Here is a 22,463-nt window from a genome sequence, read left to right on the forward strand (position 1 = left end):
TGTAGCTGATGAGCTCATCACATCTCACAGTTAAACTATTACATTTGCTTACCATCTAGTTCCAAAGCATCAAATCCAAAGCTGTCATTGTCCTCTTCAACCAAGCTGAAATTAAAAACAAAATGTGAGATAACAGAAGAGAAAGAAAGAAGATGTTCACTTTCCCACTTTCAGCACTTTCATTAAAGCACGCTGTTTGGTTGCAAAGCCGTTTAAATAACAGCTTGTTGTCTTTTCCACCCACAATGATTTGCAGGACCCTCGTGAAGCTGATATCCCTCACACGTGGCTTCAGGTGAGGGGTGATTTTTTGTACTTGGTTTAGGAAGAACCAGCTATTTTTACACCGTGCATAAGCAAGGAAATAATGTAACTTTTCCTACATCTTGAACTACAATCTCACGTTTTTCCCCCCAGAAACCGAGATCAGGTGAACTGTGAAACTTGCAACTTGGCACGAGGGTAGCAATTATTTTGGATTATGTTCACAAATCTAATTTCTGTGGGCTAATTATCAAGTTATAAAGCACAGTGAACTTCTGGAAACGGTCTCAAGATAACCTGAATTTAGTACTCAATAGTTTAACAAAATAAGGCCACGTTCAGACCTTGCCAAGGCGGGGTGCCTTTTCCCCTACTGATAAGAGGGCATAAGGCACGTTTCAGCAGCACAGCCACACACCTGCAGGGAGGAGCATCCTCTTTGCAGCGTCTGACGATCGAGTCGTTTCCTGGAGGCTCAGGAGTGGTAGACATGATGCTGTCATTGCGATTTCTCAGGGTTTGCTTTTAAAAAGCAGCATGCAAGAGAAAGGACACTTGCATTAAATCTATCACTTCTAACTTACAGGAGCATTATCCTGCTAGCTTGCTCGTACTGCTCTGCACTGAGAAGCTCATCCCACAGTAAGAAGAATGGATTCTCTGCTCACAGATGTTCTGTACAGGAGCATTCATGTTCATATGCTGAGTATTACAGCCCTATGTACAGAGTGCTTGATGGCAGTGAACCTCATTCTGTGACACACAGCTGGCTGATTTACTGAAGGATTTTAACTTCATCTGCAGTGTGTGATGCAAGCTGATATATAGGTGGAAGAGGATGAAAAGCAGACTGTGTGTGTGTGTATATATATATTTACACACAAATACAGTAGGAATGAGGAAGTAAAACACATATCTCCATATATTCCATTACTAATCTAGTACATTGGTTTGCAGTCTAAACTGCAAATTGTACTGCAGGGAAGAAGACAGTTAAGTGATCAAAACATCCAAAAGATATTCCAAAGAATATTCCTAAACCAGCTAAACTTATTACAAGTGGCAGGGAGTTCTTTCTTGGCTATTCTCAGCTATAATTTTAATTTCCTGGGGGCAGCATTTTTCACAGCATTCTAGAAAGATGTTTTGTTCTTTTTTACTAACGCTCCACAAGAGCACTCTCTCTTCCTGCTTGTCCTGCTGTGTCAGTGCTCACATATGTATAATGGGATATCTACCTTGAGAGATCAGGGGGATACAGCAAGCAGGGAAGAAATGGTTTGGCTATGGCATGCAGAAACTTCCAACTGTGATCTGCACCCCTCTTTTCACTGCCTGTTACTTACAAATGGGGGAATCTTCAGAGGACTCAAAAAAATAAAAACAACAACTAAAACCTGAGTATTTTCTTGCATTACAAAGCAGCTTTTAAAGAAAATCTTGTCTTTCTAACAGTAAACATGAAACGGCATAAGGACACAGTGAAGGGTCATAAATATCTAAAATCTTTTTAAATAAACAAAGTCCAATCCTGTGATTTTGGAAAAGGCTGCTAACACAGTTCTAAGAACATGCTGATAAGACAATTAAGCTTCTGACAAGGGGCTGCGGTTGGGTTACAGCCAGGCGGCCAGTGAGGTGACAACATGGGGCTGCAGAAGCTCTCAGCCACACCAGGAAAGGAGGTCATAGCAGGGAAGGGACATCTGAAGGCTCCTTACAATTTTGCTGACTTCACAGCTGCTGATGGAGTTACTGATGGAAACAGAATTAGAGGAACTATTGTCTGTGCGGCCATTGCTGGCATCAGCCCCATCTTCGTCCTGCGCTCTGACTGCTGCGCTCACAGATGACAGAGAAAAATAAAGACACCGAGGAAAATTAGGTTAGGTCACTTCCAATACAGAGTCTTTCACAGATTTCAACAAGGCTTACAATTATCTTTCCACTTCAGTTTGTCTCGCTTTCCATCCTGTGCTGTGCAGGGGCTGAGGGTGGCACCAGAGCCCTTTTTGCTGCCCACCTAGCTCCCCATCAACACACTTCCTTCAGCCCTTTCCTCTGCTTTTTTTTTGTTAGTCCCATGAATACACATTCACAAATTTGGAGGGTTGTTTTATTAATTCGTTAATTATTTGTGTTGTATCCCCATTATCCGGCAACCTGGGATTTGTTTTAAAAAACTAGCGCTCCCAACAGGGATGATGCAGCCGCAGGCAGCCCTAGGAAGCACAGCATGAATTTCTTGACAGACCCCCTCCCACCTTCAGCACCTCTAATTTGGACAAATGTTGCCATTATTCGATGCTAAACAAATACAACATCTTGCAGCAGGAACCACGTTTACCTTCTTATTTTGTACAACACAGCACATAACAAATGAAGGAAGTGCTGCATACGACGTTTGTTTGGAGAACATTGTTAGCTAAGTAAGAGGAATTAGGAGCATACAGCAACCAATTTGGTAACTTGGCAGCTGGCTGGCGGATGGGTCAGCCCTTCCTCCAGGCCATTGCGGTGTCTTAGATTTAAAATGAATTCCTTTTTGCTGAAGGACAAATAAATTCATTAGAGGATCTCTAGACTGGGGTCTCTTCGGCTCGAAGGATCTTTCCAACAGCAAAAAGAAAAGAGTATAATGACTTTTTGTAAAAGAAATACAATAAAGCCTTCACAATTTTGATGAGATAAAGGGAAGATTAAGTAAACAAAAAAGTTAGGCAAGATATGGGATGTAGTATTGTGCGTCTGTGGAGGTACCTTTGGATGGAGAGGTTGATCAAGTAGAGCACCCGACTGCTTCAAATTATGACATTGTTTACAGTGAGAAGAACTATTTTGCTGTCTCGAGCTTAGTTAAGAGTCTCCTGGGTCACAGTGTTTGTTAAAACAACTTAAAGAGACTGAACAAATGAGACAAAGCAACAGAAAAGGAGTAAGGACATAGGTGCTATTTCTGACCTTGAAACTCTGATGTTCTGTTCATGCTGACAGGGGATTTGGCTCTTGGATTTATCTAAAAAGACAAAAACAAATGCAGGATATTTGCTACACACTGTAAAACAGATATTTTCACCCCTTTTTTTTCACTGCTGTGCTGCAAGGTATTTTCCTTCATTTAAACGACAGGACTCCAAATTTTGAAGATATTTAGGTATCTAAATGCCACCGCCACGAATGGGAGCTACTTAACTATTTTTAAAGTCTGGCCCAAATGCTTAGCAATTTCCAGATTCTGCTGAGGGAACAAAGAGACAAAAGGTGAAGTGGGTGCCTTGGGACTGGCTTCAGGCAGCTGTTAATACAACAGACATCCTTTTGGAGCATGCAGTGTACAAAATGCAGCTCCACTGCCGTAAGTAATAACAACAGTCAAAGCTCAGAAAGGTTATGAAGGGCAGGGAGAATTCAAATGCAAATGAGAGTGAGGAGAAGCTCAAAACTCCAAATGTTAGCTTGTGTATATATATATATATATATGTATGTATGTATATGTATATATATATGTATATATATATATATATTTTTACAACATGTGAATATTGCATCAGATAATAACAGGATAATAAGTGCAGCCATTTGGGGAAATCTTAGACCTAACACGTGCTACCTCTTACTCTTCTGTGAGAGGAAATTGCCATAATTTAATCCTAAATTAGACAGTTAATTTGACTCAAATTCGTGTCCATTCTTTCTATTATTCCTTCCAGCTGATGCAAGATTTTCCACCCGTGCTTCGATTTCCACCTTCAGTTCCTTGTGCTCTAGACTTTGGGCATTATATCATTTTTTTCACTCCTGGTAAGGAGGCAATGAATCAATTTATTGACAGTGCTCTAAGAACGTGAATGAACAACAGAAGCAAGAGGGATAAAGGACAAAAAATGGTCAATGAAACCTGATTATATCTGCTCCTCAAGGCATAAATCACCACAGGGCAAAAACTTATACAAATCCTATTTTTATACCAGTTTCAGAGGCATAACCACAATGTTTTATTATCTTAGTTCTAACAGTCCCTGCACTGAACCACTCCAGCCTGATATTAAGACATACCTGGATTCCCTTTAGGTTCACTCTTCTCTTGAGTCGAGCTTGATCAGGCAAGAAGAATTTGTTGTCTTCTGGTGAGTCTTCTGATGTGGAGGAGTCATCTGCTTCCTGACCATTGGCTTTTGGGCTCGAAGTGCCAAAGGTCTGGGAGATAATAGTGATGGGCAGATTGCGTGGCAAACTCTGAAGATCAGAAGGAAAGACTTCTGAGAAGGAGTTTGGTACAGCTCCTTATGACTCCCCTTAAGAGCAATCTGACAGGACTTTCTGTGAGTTGAGAGCTTCAGAAGCTCATGCAGAATGTGGCCCAGTCCCAAATCAATAACTCCCCATATCTGTTTTCTGTTCAGTGGAGCATGTTCCTCAAAAGAATTCACAGTTTCTACCCCAGTGCAAAAATGCATTCCTTTTGCACTTCTTTCCCTTACAATTCAAATCAGGATGTGAAATGCCAGCCTTTGAGAACTGTGTTTCATAGTTTCTACGCCAGTGCAAAAATGCATTCCTTTTGCATTTCTTTCCCTTACAATTCAAATCAGGATGTGAAATGCCAGCCTTTGAGAACTGTGTGCAAGACACAGACAACGTGATCCCCACTGTACCGAAGAAATTCTTGGAGTATTGACATTTAGTAGAAGGAAGTAGTTTTTTTTGTTAATTCACAGAAGGAATAGAGTACCCTCTTCATTCCAAGTGGAAATATTTTAAAGACAGAAATCCTAAAAAAAGAATGCAAGCACATCTACCTCATCCCTACCTGGTCATGACAATTATTGTCCTTAGAGAGCCTTCGGAGTTTGCACTCTAAGTTAACAATGCAGGCTTCTTTCCGAACCATTTCAATTCGGAGTTCATCATTTCTCTCCTCCAGCTCCCGAATCTGCTTCCTGTACTTATCTTTTTCAATCAGACAATGTGAATATTGTGTCTGAGCCTCATCACGTGAGCGGAACGCCTGCGGTGGACAGAAGAATCTGTTTTGCATTTGGGTCTTCTCCCGATGGTTTTGTTTCTAATGCATTTGGAATAAGGACTTCAGAAATTGTAACCATCCACCAATTAACATAGCAGTAAGGACCAGGGTGCGTGCCACAGTAGTATCATTAAAAATAATGATAATGAGGGTGGTTCATTTCCAGCTCCCTCTTGGCAGGTGGCAAAATAATCTAGAGTGCAAATTGGGTCACTTGACACTGAGACAAAACCTGCAGGAGCTGTTGCTAAGTTCTTGGTTCTGCCTGGTGGATGCTACACTGTGGGAACAGCATAATATTACCCTGTGTAAAATTACTTCCATAAATACCAATTTCTTGTAAATGTTCATGTTTTTGTGGTGTTTTGGATCCAATTACCCATAATTCCCTAGAGTGTCACAGAAGAGATATAAGCTTTTGCTACAAATTTTCCCCACTTCAATACTTAGATACCTGGTCTCGCTCCTTCTCCACCTCTTCTAGCTGTATCATCACAGTGTTCATACGGTGCTTATACATCTCACAGTCTTTTCCTAGTGTTGAACACTTCAACTCCAAATCTTCTTTCTCTTCAAGATACTGAGAATAACAGTCTGTTAGCTACCACTGCTCTTAGAGGTCTTTTGGGTACCAGCCTGACATATCCTGCTTCTTTTCATCCTTTATTTCTCACCTTGTCTCTCAAGTCCTCCACATGACGAATCTCCTCTTGGAGATTAAAGATCTTGTTGACCAACTCATGACGATCTTCCAGTGCCTCCTTACGATCGTGCTCCAGGATATCCAAAATGGCTTTGTCTGAATCTGGTAAACTCCGCTTGTCAGCCTGAGGAAACATGTTTTTAATAGACAGGCCGGGGAAAGAGAAAAGAATATTGCAGGAAAAATAAAAACAAAGACAGTAACAAACAAGAGGAATAGAAAATGAACATGGTATTGCAATGGGAAAGCAGCAGAAGGAATGGACATTCGTTCATATTTTAAGATATTGTCAAAGAAGATGAATAAAGGCTGTTGTGCTGTCAGAATAGTCTGATGATGGAACAGTTTTACTGTTTTATTGTGCTGGCTATAATTTGATCCATTTTGGATGCATTCACAATTCTTCACTCCAAGCCCTGCATTCAAAGTTCTTCTCTATTAATCAGCTCTCACTGAACACAAAATTCATCCTTTGCCAAAGAGCAGGGCCTAAGAAAACATTCTGGGACATTTTTAAAGCATGTATAGGCTTTGGAGGGCTATGCTTAGAGAATATTAAACATGCCTGAAAGTAGCTTGTACCTCTGTTTCATTTTCTGTGGTCTCTAGCAATACTTCTTTCCTCTCAGCTTTAAAATTATCAGGATTACCAAAGCAGGTTTCAATGAATAAATTGTCATTCACAATTAGCCATAAATGGAAAACAAAAAAGGAACAAAATGCAAGCAAGTATCGTGCTTATTTGTTTCTAAAATACTTAGACTAAGTTGGAGATTTCAGTGACATTCTGGCTACCTAATTAAGTAAATATTTCTAAAACAAACTGCCTTTTGTTTAGTTATAATTTCTCTTAGGAGATTTTCAACCTTGTTTTGAGATATTTCTCGATCATTTCTTTATTTCCTCAGGTCCTGTAAGACGATCAATATGAGACTGCCTACATGGACCACAACTCTGAGAGTCTTCTGCACTACACACTTTTTCAACCTTTGAATTGGATTTGTATTAGAAGTATGAATTGTTGGACACTGCTAAAGGCTAAAGCCATGTTCCAAAATGCATTCTATTGATATTAAGTGTCATTTTAAAAGGCTTCAAGCCTTGCCCAGCAAAGTGCTGAGCACTCACACACATCTCAGTATTTGACTATGTTCTTTACAGAGCAACACAGTGCTAAATTAGCTGCATATCATACTTTTTCCCCATCTGCCCAAAAAAGGGTCAGTTAAGACACTTGTGCACAGCAGTGTTCTGTGGGGCATTCTGGTAACTAGTGACAAACCAAGAATAGAAACCTTTACTATCCCATGCTTCATCAGGATCTTTTGGCACAATAGCACAGAAGAAGAGTCACTAACATCTAGGCTGTTGTTTAACACAGCTTTGTAGTGACAGATTGGTACAAAGAACCACAGCAGGGTTAAGGAAGGAGCTGAATGCTCATTAGTTAAACCGCTGTGCTCTGCACCAAGGGCAAGCTCATTTCCCAACAGCTTGACTTAATAGATGACAACAGTTTTGGTAGAAGTCCTCCTGGGGTACGTGAGATAGTGTGGGAGGAGAGTGTGGGAATGCCTGGAGGCAAGGAGTGGTCAAAGCTTTCTGAACCCATCACCTGGGTAAGCAAGAGAGGTAAGCTGAAGTGGCAGAGCTTTTCGGTGTAGTGGTACCTGAATGATAGACTGTAACTCCTGGATTTTAGTTTTCATCATCTCGTTTTCCCGCTCCAGCTCCAGCATCTGTTCCTTTTTGGGTCGGTTTTCAATATCATTTTTCAGTTTCAGTGACTGGTTCCTCTCCAGCTTGCATTCCTCTTCCACCTTGTTCAGGCGGTGCTTCAGCTGGTCAATCTACAGCGGCCAGGGAGCAGTGAGAAGGAGAGACAGGGAAGACAAGAAATCATTTCAAGCTCAGGTATTGACTGTTTTGAAAACATTCTCACCTTCGGGTGAAAGCATACTGTCATAGGTGGAAAAAATAGCTTAAACTGTGAATGCTAACAAGCAGATAATTGGGTAGATATGCATGTGTGATAAATGCCCTGATCTGAACTTCTGAACTCTCAAGCAGAAGTTTACTACTTGCTAGCTATCCCAGGTACGGGCCGGCTGTAAATTTTGGTAACATCTGAACTAGAGTAAGAGCATCATATTCTCAATTCTCCAATAAATAAAGAGATACGAGACAGATATACTGCTCACGAGGCTGACCACACACTGTGCTTCTGCACATAGGCTATTTGGATTGGGAAAACCAGAGACTTGCGGCTCTGGAATGAAAAGAGAGGCCCCCAGGAAGTGGCTTCAGAATGAAGGGAGCCTAGAAAGAAAGAGGTGATGATCCTGACTGGGGAAAAGGTCTGAAAGTGGTGGAGTAAACTGGAGGTCAGAGTGATGTACAGATACGAATGCTGGGGGATAGTCAGGGACATCGGCCATTAACACTGACTGGTGGCAGCGAGAAGGACAAAGCAACACAAACTGCTGACCAACCTTCCTGTGGCATCTCCCTGCAGGGAAGGGATACTGGGGCTCAGAAAAGGTGGCACTGAGGTGAGGGAGCAATAAATGACTGTGAAAAATCAAAGTGCTGTAAAAACGTCTAATCTCATCGGTTCTAAAATAAACCTCAGCATCCAGATCCACTGTGGGTAGCTGTTTATTCTGCCTCACCTGTGACATACCCATAAGCATAAATTTCATGGCACTTGAAGTAATTCTTTCTGTCTTATAAGTGGTCCCAAGATACTCCAGTACTTGTTATGAGGCTTTTTTGAGGAAAACACTGTAATGTAAGCCTGAATAACTGTCATGCTGCATATTGTTGAGCCTGAAAAGCTAAAATTATGATTTTAGCAAACAATGTACGTTATGTCCTGCTCATTTCATACAAGCGTGTAAATTATCTGCCACTGATACACAACACTGCAGTAGGAATTTCAGAACCTTGATGCCTTTAATCATCTGAGTGAGCAAAGCAAATGAGCTCTACACCTCTCTGCTATCCGCGGAAAACTCACTTTGCCACTGGCATCCTCCATTGCTACTTCTGATTAAAGAAACCCAGAGCATCTCTCTCACCTCGAGCTGCAGGTCTCGGCTCCTCATCACAGCCATGCTCTTCTCGTCACTCAGTTGGGCATATCTCATGGCCAGATTGTAGTTCTCATCCTTCACCTTGACCAGCTCATCATTGTAGTTGTTCCTTTCCTCCTTCATCTTGTTGTATCTCTCCTGGAAGGTCATCAGCTCTATCTTGTTCAGTTTTAGTTGCTTTCGCTCGTCTTCCAGCTGGCGAGACTTAGCCAAGAGGTCGCAGCGCTGCATGTCTTTCGTCTTTACTTGCTGCTGGAGCTTAATGATCTCATTCATCAGGAAATGGGTAAGGCCTTCATGTCCCTCCTCCACTGAAAATGTTTGAACAGCTTATCAACTTCTCATAAAGAAACCTAACGCTAAGCATGATCGGCAGAACTCAATGTGAAACAAGTGCCCCGAATTATGTACGTGTGGAATATGCACAAACACACACTTATACATCTAACTGGCAACAGGACAAGTATTACACAGCACACTATTACCAGAATCACAGTATACAAACATACAGCTCGTTTGGATTCTACAAGCAGCGCTAACATTTGTTTTATTGCTTCAGCTGAGCTGACAGGCCTGTGGAAATAGCACAAATTTTGTAAAATGGACGTGTACATGTACAATTAATCTGAATCCTTCAGGTGTACTGTGCATGTGTCAGCTATCAATGTAAATTACATCTGCTGAGACCTCTTGTAGTGGCTTTCATTCCATCTGAAGCTCTTCAGCCCCATTCAGACAACTGAGACATTCCCTTTCTTTATACTTCCCTCATTGCTCCCTCCTTGTGAACTGAAGGGGATTGAAAAACTGCAAGATGCTACTAACAGACCAGCTTTCATTTGCAGTTCTTGCCTGAAATACAAACCCAGTCTTCAAGACGGTCCTTATTTCAACTGATCCTACTCACCAACAATAGTGGAAAACCTCCGTGTGGGCTCCTTTCCTGTCACCAGTTTGTAGAGCTCAGGGTAGTAAAACTCCAAGCTCTCCAAGAAAACCACATAGCCCCTCTGGCCCTTGGTGTGAAGAATGTCCAGCAGCCGCCCTGAGTACAACCCAGAGAGAACAGAGAGGTGACATAACAGCACTGTGAGAAGCATAAGCATTGTATCCCCGAAGTCAGACTAGTCTTGGGTTTGTCTCTGCCACAGAAATGCGCTGTGGAAAACATGGCTGGCTGGGTTCAGCTGAACTCATGAAGTAATGCCACGTATTCCTTATGTCTGTGCAGATTATTACTCTAAAGGTGTGCAGGAAAATCGTCCTCAGGAGCAGAAATTCCAAACGAAGCCTCCCCCAGGAGCACTGACATGCTGGGATGGCAGACCCTGCACTGACAAACCATGAAGCACCACAAGGCAGTGGAGAACTTGCTCTTGGAATGGCTGCTGCTTATGCAAACTGAAATGTCTGCCACAGTTGTGATGGGAATACGAACCTCACAAGCTCCAGCCTGCACAGCAGTGGCAAGAGTCATTGTTATCAAAATACCAGCAGCAGATTCCACCCTTTTCGTTAAATCTCCTGAAAATGGGATGTAGGGTTTCCATGTGGTAATCTGTAACTCAATATGGGTTCCCTCCAGACTCAGCAAGGTAATGCAGCTGAGACAGGGATACAGATGTAGCCACTCATAAAATAATTACCTGCTCGGTTAATTTTGGAGGGCAGCATAAGCGAGTTAAGCACCTCATCTTCATCTTGCTCATCGATTACTTTGCACTGCCGCAGGTACGGGGTCAGCTTGGCTGGATTGATGTACCGGCTCAGCATGTGCCGGTTGCACTCCACATTCTCCCACAAAGCTTCCTCCTCATCTTTCAGTGTCTCCAGGCAGTCATCCATCTCTGGCTCTCCTCCTTAAGAAGGGAAACAATTGGCATATGAGCATCAAACAGGGCGCTTTATATCCTGCTACTTTTTTTTTGGTGGCTTCCATGTTACATTGGATGAGTTTAAAATCACTTCTAATGCTGAGTTTGCCCTATATTGAAACTGCTGGAACTGAAGTGCAGCCTTTTCACAACTCATCTGGAAAGTGACAGTTCAGAGAAGTTCTATCTTGAGCCTATGAACTATTGCATATTGCTTGCGAGTGATGAATCTGTAGCTCTGCTAAGCCCACGAAGGTCTCTTTAAGTCAGAGTCCCTCTTCATAATAGAAACAATGATAAAGGACACGGTGCAATGCAAGGAAGGATAAGAATGCACAGAATCCAGAGCAGAGACAAATAGTTGCTGCAGGCACCTAATTATGCCATTCTTACCTCCTCTGCTCCTCTCAGCTGCACAGATTGGAATTGCAATTCTCCTGCATAAACGTGATGAGCCAACTCATGTAAATGAACCTCAGGAAGAGTTAACATCCAAGTGAGTAGTTCTGTATGTCTGTCCTTTGTAGCTGTGTATGGACTGACTGACATGGGGGTGAACACAGGCACCTGTGAGCTCAGGCCTGGCCCTCGAGTCAGAAAACATTCTTGACTCATAAAAAGTTATCACATGGCCTCTCAGTGCTTGCTCAGCAATTTCCTGCCAGCTCCTAATTTGTAACCACCTCATTAGAGAAGGTTACAAGGCAGGCAATGAGGTGAAAAACTCTGTACTAAAGTTAAGTCAATAGCAGAGAAGCTGTAAAAATCTTTCCCTCTTAAATTTGTGATAAATGTCAAACTCTGGAACCAAGTCCTAGTTTTGCATTCTTGCTTTTCCAAGCTCTTGCAACACAGATGGCATGCAACAGTTCAGCTTCTATTCCAAGAGTTCTCCTAGCCCACCAGAGGCCACGGTACAAAACAACGTGCTGCTCCCAGGCCATAAGAGATGGAGCTGTGCTTTATGAGGCTTTTCTGGTAATCAGTAACTAAAGAGCTCAAAAGCAAGCCTTGTTTTTCTAGGACCAGAAGGGCTCTCTCCAACACGTTATAATTTCCTTAGCTTCTGTAGAAACTGCAGAGCGTGCTGCATTACGCTGGGCAGAGCCAGCTATTATAGCCAAAGGCTATTAACTCCTTATTCTGGAAAGTATAAATGCAAGTGCTAATCTGCTGGATAATGTGTCTGTCAGTGTTCTATCACAGTCGGATGCAGAGCTGTCCTACAAAGAGCCCTTTCCTTGCGTAGTGCTTTCAAAGGCTGTGCCATAGTGTGCAAATTTCCAGGCTGGCCTTCAGCATCCCCCCCCCCAAAAAAAACGGAATGGCTTCCTCATGGATAGGTAACAGAACTGCCCATTTTGCTCTCTCTCACACTCCAGAATTCTTTTCTTTATCATTTCATATCCCAGGAAGCACTTCCTCAGCATTTGCTCTGACTGTACACAAACAGCAGCTCTGTGGCTGCCAACAGTGGGGCCAAAAGAGACGGCTGCCCCCAGAGGAGGGAAGAGCTGTGCTGCAAGGTGCAATCTTAATTAATCTAAATTGCAAATTTAACACACACTGCACAACTGGAAAAGCTGAACTTCTGGGAGAAGGCAGCAAGGTCCTGCAGTATTTTAGTCATCTCAAAGCCACAGCTATCACAACTAAACAAGGGTATCTTGCAGGCCCTTTGTGTGGGGAGGTGTTCCACTGAGCTCCCAGGTGCATCTCAGCAGCACTTGCCTGACTTTTGTAAATTGCAAAATATCCAACAGCCTGCTGCATCGAACCAGAACTTATTGCACTCTGTGTCAGCAGTTCCCTGAGGACATTAGTAAGGGATTTAAACAATTCAAAGAAAAGTTCACTCATCAGCATAATTCTCAACGTGAATACATTTCTTACATGATATGATAAATATATTTAACAAATAATCCTTCATGTATGGGCATAAGAGATCTGTTATTTTTCTGCTGTGGTTCCATGCCCAGAGTACAAACCTCAGGTAACCCCTCTGTCTTTTGCAGCTTTTCCGAAGACAACAGAAACCAAAGGGTGATATTAAAACAGCACCCTTCACAGGAACCACATCGTTCTTTGATTTAGTAAATAATATAACACTGAATAAGAAATAAAATACTTGTGGACGGGTCAAAGTTTTGTTCTGTTGGTACAAAACCAGGCGTGACAAGCGAAACAGTTGGACACCGCTAAAGGATTGCACGAGGGGACTCCATTTTAAAAGGAGATTTTCAGCAGTGCATCTGTTCTGCAGGATTTTGAAGGACCTTCCTCCCTGCTTCCTTGCTGCGATGATCCTGCACAAAAGTTGTTCTCACTTATAGGATAAAAAGGCAGACTTAAAATGCTTTCAGCTGTGTAATCAGCTATTTCATCTGCTGGCTGTTATCCTTACTTCATTTCTGACTCCAGCACCTCTTGAGCTGTAACCTAACATATTCACAAGTTGTGATAAGTCAGAAAGACTGCATTGTCCATTACAAATCACAGGTGTGAAGTCACAGACTCAGGCTGACTTCAGCAGGCATTAGCCAAAAAGAAGTAAGAATTGCCACAGCAGTTAAAAAAATTGCTCTCCTGCTGCTCCTTTCAGTAGTTAGTACACAGTGTAGCTTTTAACTGCAGGAGATCTTCATCCAGTAATAATCTCAGCCAGTCCCATCCATTTCAAAGGCATCTATAGATGCAGACAAATAAAGAGAATCCCTTTTTACACTGAATGAAACATTCTATTCTCTTCATCTCCCTAGCTCTCTCAGGGACTATCCTTCTCATGGCTGTTATGCACAGATGAATCTTCCTCCATGTTTGCTATTTTTTCTTTTATTTTCCAACCAAACAAATCACTTTGCCACTAAAGCAGTTCTCTGTTCTCACTCTAGCTCCATACTTTCATATGTCAGTGACACTTCACCAATCAAGGGAATAAAGCCTCCAGGCTTCAGAACCAGGGCTTCTGTAAAGTTTTCTCCATCAAAGCTGATACGAGGCTTCATTTCTGTGATTAATTTCCTGTTGGTGCAGAAATTAACCCTTCAGTTACTTCATTATTTGCATCCCTTGTTGTGAATTCCTGGCAGCTTGTTAATATTGGAACATACTGCAAATGGAAGCTTCAGCTGGCACTGCTGGGTTCTTGATATACTCTTCATGAAATGCAAAAAAGTGGGTTTTGCCCTATACTGGGAAGTAGGAGGAAGTTTGTTTTGGAAGGGGTGAACTGTTAAATGCTTTGGACTTGCATTTGTCACAGATGTTGACAGAACGGCAGTATTTGAAGAGAAACCATAACACAAATTGTGCAAATTGTATGTCAGCATGAACATAAATTTGCTCATCTTAAATGTTAAATGCGTATACAAAACAGGAAAGGATTATGTGTAAATTAGCACACTTTAAAGCAAATGTAAAGATGGAAAGAAGTCTTTTGAAGCTATGTGTATTACCCTCAACATTTTGAGGCCATTTGCATCCTTTATGTATGCATATCTCCAGACTTCATGGGGTATGCCCTTTCTCCCTCAAGTTTGTCCAGCATCTTAGATGACAACATAAAACAACAGGGAGGTTTTTTCAACAGCTGCTTATATGGATAGAAGTAGATTTGCAATATCAGAGAACCACAAAACCACAAGGGGATTTAGAGCTATGTTTAATTTTAGAGGAAAGCCACAGTTTTAAGTGTGATAAAGAACTTACATCCCTTTGCTTAAGGAGACAGGAGAGCTCTGTTTGCACTACTGCCTCTCTGAAACGCTCGATACCAGCTGTTTCCAATTGTATTGGCTGCAGTGCTGTATGTTCTGCAGTACTGAAAACCACTTTTCAAAGGCTTAAATATTGATTAAGATGACAGTTTGCTTGCCTACGCTTGCAAGGTGTTCACCATAGAGTTGCCTAAATCTGAACCCCCAATTAAGAGGAGACAAATTCTTAACCCGTCTTTGATGCGAAAGAATATAAAGTGCAGGTTCTCAGTGTGCCCACCTGGTAGGACTCATTCATCAGAGACTGCAGAACCACTGAGATGAAAAGGTCCAGAAAAGATATTTATTATTAACCTGGTTTTATTACGTCAGGTTTCGTTGGCCCAAGAACACTTTCTGAAGCCAGCAGCACTGTTGAACAGGCTGGGCTGTATTTCTCTTTCAGGTCACAGTCATAGAAAGAACTACTTTGTATATATCAGAACTTCTTCTTTGAATAAAAGATTCATCCAGCCTACTGAATGCCACAGCTCCAATAAAATATACAAGAAAAATATTGAATAAGTATATCAAAGCGGAAGAACACTAAAGTAGGAAAAGAGCAGGAAACTTCAAACTCAAAGTAGGAATACTTTAGCACAAATATTTTCTGTCCACTCCCACTGAGTCGATCTTTCTGTTAAATGCAGCATACAAATCCACTCAAAGTCATGCAAAGCTGCAGTGAGGTAAACCTGGATCTCTCCAGTGAAGCCAGACAACAGCTACAGTCATAACCACTACTCACATTTTCTAAATAGCAGAGAGAACCAAGACAACCTCCTAACTTTGTCAAAGGGCTCTAAAGGCACATTCATCTTGCTTTTACAAACATAAGAGGGAAAGAAAATTCCCCTGATTTTCATAATTATTATCTCAAGAACAACCAAGCGAGAGGAAAAGAAATGAAGAATTCTGTCATGTTACACTTTCAGTATCTCTGCTCTGTGAAAAAGAATGAAGGCAATAGAATAAATCAGAGACTTGTCTCTAATCACTATTCCTCCCCTAGCAGAAGAGGCCAGAAGAATTAATACTACAGGAGCTCTCTTTAATTACCTCTTCCTTTCGCTTTAGTTACTCTACTAAGAACAGATCCATTTAACACTATCTCAGCAAAAAAGAAATGGGCACAGATAAAGCAAGGATCAATTGTAGGCGTTGTTAATGCAGTACACCCAATGGTTTGCTTATTATCCTCTAAACCAGAAAACATTGTGTGCAACAAAGACAAACTAGTTTCTCAGAATTGCAGGATAATATTGCTCAATACCTTAATAATATTGCTTTGAATTCCACACTTACTGCATGTAGCTTTTGTCTGCTTTTGCACCTGCGTACAAAACACTGTCATGTACCCATCAGATTCTGGAGAAAAAAACTGCACCTTAACAATGCTGTTCTGCACAACAAAATATTGTTATGAAAGATCTTAATCAGTCTAAAAATACTTATTAGGATCCTGTAGTGATCTGTGATTCATAAAAGGCAGAGATCTGTGCTTTACAGCTTTGCTCTCCATCTGGTGAAGATATCGAAAGTCGACATCCTTTTCAGGTCTGCCAGTTCAGAACTTGGGAGCTCTTACCATGTTATCACACAGGAAGGAAATGACTAATTTTGTCTCAATAGCAAACTGAAAGCAGATTGCGTTACTCTGAACATGCAAGATCCAATCAGATTGGTTGTAAAGCACATATTACCCATAATAAACAAAGAAAATGGAAAAAATTCTCCTCTACAAATAACTTAAAGAAATGCAGCAGTGATGTTTTGACGACTCCATTTTTGTGTCTGTCAGTTTTTCTACACATAGGGAAGATGTTCCTAGCTTCCTCAGCACTGTGCCCACTAAGCACCACTGACAGAAGGGTGAATTTACGAGCAGAGACAGAGGTTGGAGTCATCTCCAACCAGCATTAGGACCCAGGTTAATTTAGAAATCAAGCTCCTCTCTGGTGAGTGGTAGAGAAATGGGTCTGTTCAGAACTACATCCCACCATTTTAAACTTCTACCTCAGAATTCCATGTAAATTTGGTTCCCAACCAGTTGTTGGTTGGGTTATCTCTACGGTCGTCCAAAAGATTTGTCCCTTCAGATGCCAGTGCTTGCTATCAGACTACTCTTTTCTTCTATTATTTATGAATCTGACATCCAGTTTTCAGAAACTGTTAACATCAGCATTATTAAGTGATAATGTTAGTGATGGTAAATGAGAAATGAGACAGGCAACCAATGAGAAATGGCGCGAAGATATTTGAGGAAAAAGACGAGATTTAGTGTTGAAAGAATTGTGAGAAAAAGGGAAATGGAAATATAGAAAGGGAGCAGGATAAAGAAAAAGAAAGTCAAAGAAAGGGGAAATCAACAGAATGGAAGTGAAGAACAGAAGTGAGGCACAGATGAGAACGGGAAAAGCCTTAGTAAAGGCAAAGAGAAGCAATGTGGGGTGTAAAGCAAAGAAAGGGATAAATAGAGAAGGCCCTGTCACCGATCCTGAGACATCAGAAATTAGTGCTACTTCTGGGCATGCAAATCAGGAAAACAGCACAACAATTTGCATAAATAATTTACCACAAGGATTTAGTGTACCTATTTAAAAGGATTTGCAAAGTAGCAGCGGCGAGCTGAAAGCCCGACATTTAATAAAAGCTTTAATCTACATATTCTCCATTCCGTTACGCATGACGATGAGGACAGCAGAAATCACTGGGCTAACACAGTACAAATGTTTGTATGTCTGGCCTTTCTTCTTGAGAGCAGCATTAACTACTGACAGGAACGTTTTCTTTCAGCTAATGTGTGCTAAAAGCAAAGATCTAAAAAAGAAGCTGTCATCCTCAGGCTGTGAAGGGCTCGTGAGAACGCTGGCCCAAGAAATGCTTCAGAATTTATTATGGGGTCTCAGGTTAATTCTTTTTCTTTGAGATTAACTCATCCTGTTTTTACAACTGCTAATGAGATTTTCAGTAGTTGAGAAGGAGGCACAACTGGGGGCAAGCAGGTAGGAGGGTGTGATTAGGAACCTTCCTGCCATCGGATCTGGAGTCTTGAATTTAAAATTCAACTTAGCCAAACATTCAGATGGATTTGATGATTGCAGGTTAGGTCCCAGTAAATGTGTGCTCACTTTACAACAAGCAGCATGTTCCTTGGTTCAGAGAGCCAGTGCTTATAAGCACTTTGTATAGACTGAACTACATAAGAACTCAGTAAGGTCAGTGATTCATTAGCTGATGCAAGCACATGAAACTTGCATAACCCTACGAAAACAGCCTGTTTCTCATCAGTGCTATTAACACTTCCATTAATACAACTAGTTGTACTAAACAGGCAAAGAGAAGTTTGGAAATTTGAAGAATGAACAAATACAAAGCTGTCATACGCCCTCATAAAGGTCAACTTTACAAGTCTACTCCAAACACTACAAAAATAACCCACCTGCCAACTGTTTGCTGTATTATAACAGCAGCATATACTGACTAGGATGAGAACGTGGATGACCTAACTATCTCAAGTGCACTATGCAGAGGTGTAGCAGCTCTACATACAGCTCTGTAAAGACTTATCCAACCTTCCTTAGCTCTTTGCAACTATTTGAAGCACAGAACAACTGCAAAGAACAGACTGCTCCCTCGCATGTGCTATTTTGCTGCCTGAAGAAGCAAGCCAGCCGAGCACGAAGACGCAGAAGTAAACTGGGTGCCACTTGGCAAGAATAAGTATACAATAGATCAAATCAGTGAAGCTGAGGGAGGACAGAACTCTAGTGGGAATCAGAAGGAGCTCGCTATTTTGAAATCAAAATTCTTCTTTTGCATGGAAATGGTTGCACGTGGTTTACGAACAGATTTTTCCCACTTATGCTTTCTGGTCACCTCTTCTCTGTGTCCCCTCCTTTCTTGCACTGCTATAGTGGGACTGTATCACACAGCACCGGAAACATACACCCACCATCCTCTCTCTCAAACTTGCTGTCTATATATAGCAGACAGAACCGTGCGGGGGGCTGCCTGACTTCCCTTTTCTTCTGAACAGCGACTGTGGGCAACTGTCAGCTCTGACAAACACCGTGGAGGGAAGTCTTAAAGAAGTTCTGTCCTGACCCAGAGCTGCATGCCTGGCTGCAGCAGGAGCTGCAGGATGCTGTGCCGACTCTCGCTTCCCACACTGCTGGTGCTGCTGGGCTCAGCTCTGCACAGCAGAGCAGCTGCCCTGCAAGGTGTGCAGCAGAGAGCAGGAAAGCAACCTGCAAAAAAACAGAGAGAATTCACTCTGCATCCTGCAGGAGGGCTCCTTTAGTTCACTTCTGTAGCAATTTAAAGCTGCCTGATTCTTTCTTCTTCAGTGGGAAAGGACTCCATTTCTGTAAGCGGTGGCTTCTTTACGACCTTGGCTTGCTGTCCTGGGGAAGAGACCACGCCAAACACATGGCAATTCTGTGATATTTCCTACTGCCAACACGTTGCAAGGAAGGATTAAGTATCTCCTGTTGCTTTATCAATAACAGAATTCTTTGCTCTGATGATATGGAATAAAATACTGTGAACCTTTGGTGTGGAAAACTGACCCCAAAAAATTCACTTACCGTAGGAAGATATTAAACTCTGTTCCCATCAGGAAACTCAACATCAGGCCAGCTCAACATGTATCTTTGGAAAAAAATCAAGTAGGAAAGTTCAGAAATACCAAATGTTTGACTGCTTGTTCACCTGAGTGTGGTCTCTCAGAAGGAGCCCACATGAGCGGGGGCTGCGTTCTATTGGGTTCTCTGCTGACTGTGGAAATAAGTATTTGTGAAAACAGAAGCTGCAAACTGATACACTCCATCTGTGAGCATCCCAATCTTTAAGCATGGGCAGCTGCTGCAGAACAGCATTTATGAGCAGTATTACAAAAGCAAGATTTTCAGGATGACAGTCACCTGAATTCCAGTCCTTACAAGAAGAGTTACCTTGATACAGCACGTGGTAAAGCATCACAACACACTCAGTCAGTGGAAGCTTTTTCCCCCTCTCATTCTCCCAATTTATGCCTTGAAGCATAACAATTCCTCATATGCTATCTGCATTAACCGTACCTGGTAGCTTAAAGCATCACAGGCGAACAACTCTGAGCAGAAAAGCATTTGCTTTAAATGCGACACTGTCTGTAAGCAGCAAGGTTACATGCAGTATGAGCAGTAGTGAATGGTTCTGCTTCCTCAGGGTTGATTTCCCCTATTTCTCATTCCTACTCAAGGGCACAACATGTAATTAGGGTCAGATTTTCAAAGAGCGGAGGTGGAATTTAGGCATTAAAATAAATGGCCAGGTTTTTGCATGGCTTGCTTCAGAGTGTGGGATAGATTGGTGTTATGAGTCACAGAGCTGCTGAGTGCTAAGCCCTCCTAAAGATCAGGTCTTTCTTCCATGCCTAAATTGATGCTGAGCTCTTTCAAAAATCTTTTCTTAATTGCAGCATTCTTTCAATGCAAAGCGTTTGAAAAACAAAAGGCCTTTAAAATCTTTGGGAGGTGCAAATTCTTACCTATGAAACCACACTCTATATCACCTATAAATTTGGTAACAGCAGTGTTCAGGTAGTTCTGGTTCCCTGTGCTGTGCAACCACTCCAGCAGTATCTGTCCCACAGGGAGGAGAGCTGATGCTGTGTCAGTATTCACTCATGCTAACTTGAAGTCCTTTAAATCCATACAATATTTTGCTAGTTAACAGATGATGGCAAATACTGCTGCTGATGGATCAACTCTTTCCTACATTTTGTCTCCAGCTGCAATTGAGATTTTAAGAATTAGCTGAAATTTTAAGCTCTGATCCCTCTGGGACAAAACAGAGAATTTTTTTCTGCATGACTAGAAATATTTATTCTAGGAGGAACAAAAATAAAATTATTTTTCCTATGCTGAAAATTAATACAGGGTAGAAACTGCATAAGCTTTTAGATTGGACTCTCCTATCGTTATTTGCTCTATTTATCTTTTTTCTCCCAAAGCTGCCACGTTCAGCCTTGCAGACTCTATTCTGCTGACTCAGCTGACTGGGCCAAAACTCATAAAAATCTATTTTTAAAAGGTCCAGTGGTTTTATTTTCTAATCATAAATATGAAATTTAATTAGCATCTCATTGCTAACGAAGCCAGTGTGGAAGAGGAGGCTGAGGAACCAGGCACAGCGATGGAACCTCAACCGTAACCCAAAACAATTGCAGTGCAGGAGCCAGTTTAACTCCTGCTTCTCTCCACTCAGGTTACAGCTCTTTTAGGAGCTGTCTGCTCTGTTCACAGGTTTTCCTCTTTGATGATAAGGCCTTTCTGTCTTCTACGGCAGAAATTACTCTAGCATGATATAGCACAATATAAAATCAAAACCAACAGCAGAAAAGCTCACTCTGGATTAGAAACAGAAGCAAGGTTGTCATAAAATAAACAGGTCAATAAGTGTTTCAAATCCTCTACAAGCAACACACTCATCACCTGAGTTCTCCAGGGCACTGCAAAAATCAGGGAGATTGCAGGAATTGTTTTAAAGGAAGAACATCCAGGATTTTACATGTCCCTTTAAAACAGAAAACTTGCCTTTTTATTATTAGCTTTCTTAGAAGAACTGTCCTGGCCACCAGCACTGATGCTGCTGCTACTGGGGGACGCCCTTTCGACTGAGAGCTACGCCTTTGCATCTTCTCACTGGGGTTGGTAAAGGACAAGAGCTCGCCACGTGTCTTTGCCCACATTGCCCTATGACAATGACATTTCCCTGGGCAGAGAGTAACTTGAGGGGAAGGAAATGAGAAAAAAGGAGTTCTGCTCCTGCTCTGCAGGCGTCCTGGTGAAGCAGCACAGAAAGCAAAACGCCACGGAAGAGAGGACACAGGGAGAAGTGGGCGAGCACCGTGGGAGAGCTCTGAGAAGGCTGGGGAAGGGCAGGAACCACAAAACTTTCTCTGTATACTCACGCTGCAATCGTTCACAGCAAATCAGTGTGGGAGGAAATGTTTGCAAGACCTGTCCTGAGTGAGAGCAATCATTAATGATCTCTGGATTGCTTGTAAAGCTTCCGGAGTGGCTGTGTAGGCATGCCCTTGGTTGCTGTCAATGACATAGTCCTCCAGGGTAAAAAGGGATTTATTAAAGTGCTGCTCACGGTTCCTTTTGGGTGGACCACTGTTTAATTCTTGTACATTCCCTTGAAAAGCTGAAAGCACCCAAGAATGCAGTTGCTGCATTGTAACAACTGGCTGCTTTGCAGTGTGACAAATCCAGCAGCTCTTCTTTGTTATCAGTACTGGGAAGCAGAGGTTATATATCAAGAATCGTTCAATATTGTGAGGCAAGAGCGGCTCAGGGGCAGGGAAGCTTTCTCAGACGCTCTGCCTAATTTTCTCTTGAGGATCACACAGTGCTTTAGAAGTTCTCTTCAGGTTCCAGGGCCAGCACCAGTGAGCAGAGCAGAGTTTTCAGACCATGGTAAAGATCGGTGGTCAGAGCAGCTAAATGACACTCGTGTGTCTACAGGGCTGAAAATGAGTGCACAGACTGCAGCTTCTGTGAGGAGCCATCCTGCTGGACCTCAGCTATCAGCCTCCATCTCACCAGCAAGGCCCTGAGCAGGAGCCACAGACTATTGATGTTCTGATGAAAAGCAACAAGAAGCCTCTTAAAGAACGGTTCGTTTCCAAGACCCTGTATTCACCTTGCTCCTTGCACATAACAGGAAGAGCTTTGGCTCTCAGAAAGTAAAAAAAAA

General features: G+C 42.0%; 1 protein-coding gene across 1 annotated transcript; it reads right to left on the reverse strand.

Annotated features, from left to right (window-relative positions):
• Positions 1–11: 11 nt before the first annotated feature.
• LOC100550812 (caspase recruitment domain-containing protein 11) lies at positions 12–11,487 on the reverse strand. The gene is made up of 13 exons (XM_031555870.1): positions 11,356–11,487; positions 10,735–10,947; positions 9,996–10,133; positions 9,074–9,399; positions 7,664–7,843; positions 5,965–6,117; positions 5,745–5,870; positions 5,075–5,272; positions 4,321–4,500; positions 3,226–3,280; positions 1,986–2,101; positions 683–786; positions 12–105 (listed from the first exon to the last, which is right to left on the reverse strand). The coding sequence occupies exons 2-13, from the start codon at positions 10,931–10,933 to the stop codon at positions 39–41; spliced, it is 1,842 nt and encodes a 613-aa protein (XP_031411730.1). The 5' UTR covers positions 10,934–10,947; positions 11,356–11,487; the 3' UTR covers positions 12–38.
• Between the last annotated feature and the right edge of the window lie 10,976 nt (positions 11,488–22,463).

The sequence above is a fragment of the Meleagris gallopavo genome, chromosome 16, assembly GCF_000146605.3.
Source record: "Meleagris gallopavo isolate NT-WF06-2002-E0010 breed Aviagen turkey brand Nicholas breeding stock chromosome 16, Turkey_5.1, whole genome shotgun sequence".
NCBI lineage: Eukaryota > Metazoa > Chordata > Aves > Galliformes > Phasianidae > Meleagris > Meleagris gallopavo.

Excerpts from the sequence above, each read along its gene's own strand:
- LOC100550812 (XM_031555870.1), bottom strand. The coding sequence starts at position 10,933 with ATGGATGACTGCCTGGAGACACTGAAAGATGAGGAGGAAGCTTTGTGG. Across the intron at positions 3,281-4,320 it reads TGAACCTAAAGGGAATCCAG|ATAAATCCAAGAGCCAAATC; the intron begins GTATGTCTTAAT and ends TTGTCTTTTTAG. Across the intron at positions 2,102-3,225 it reads CAGAACATCAGAGTTTCAAG|CAGTCAGAGCGCAGGACGAA; the intron begins GTCAGAAATAGC and ends CTGTGAGCGCAG.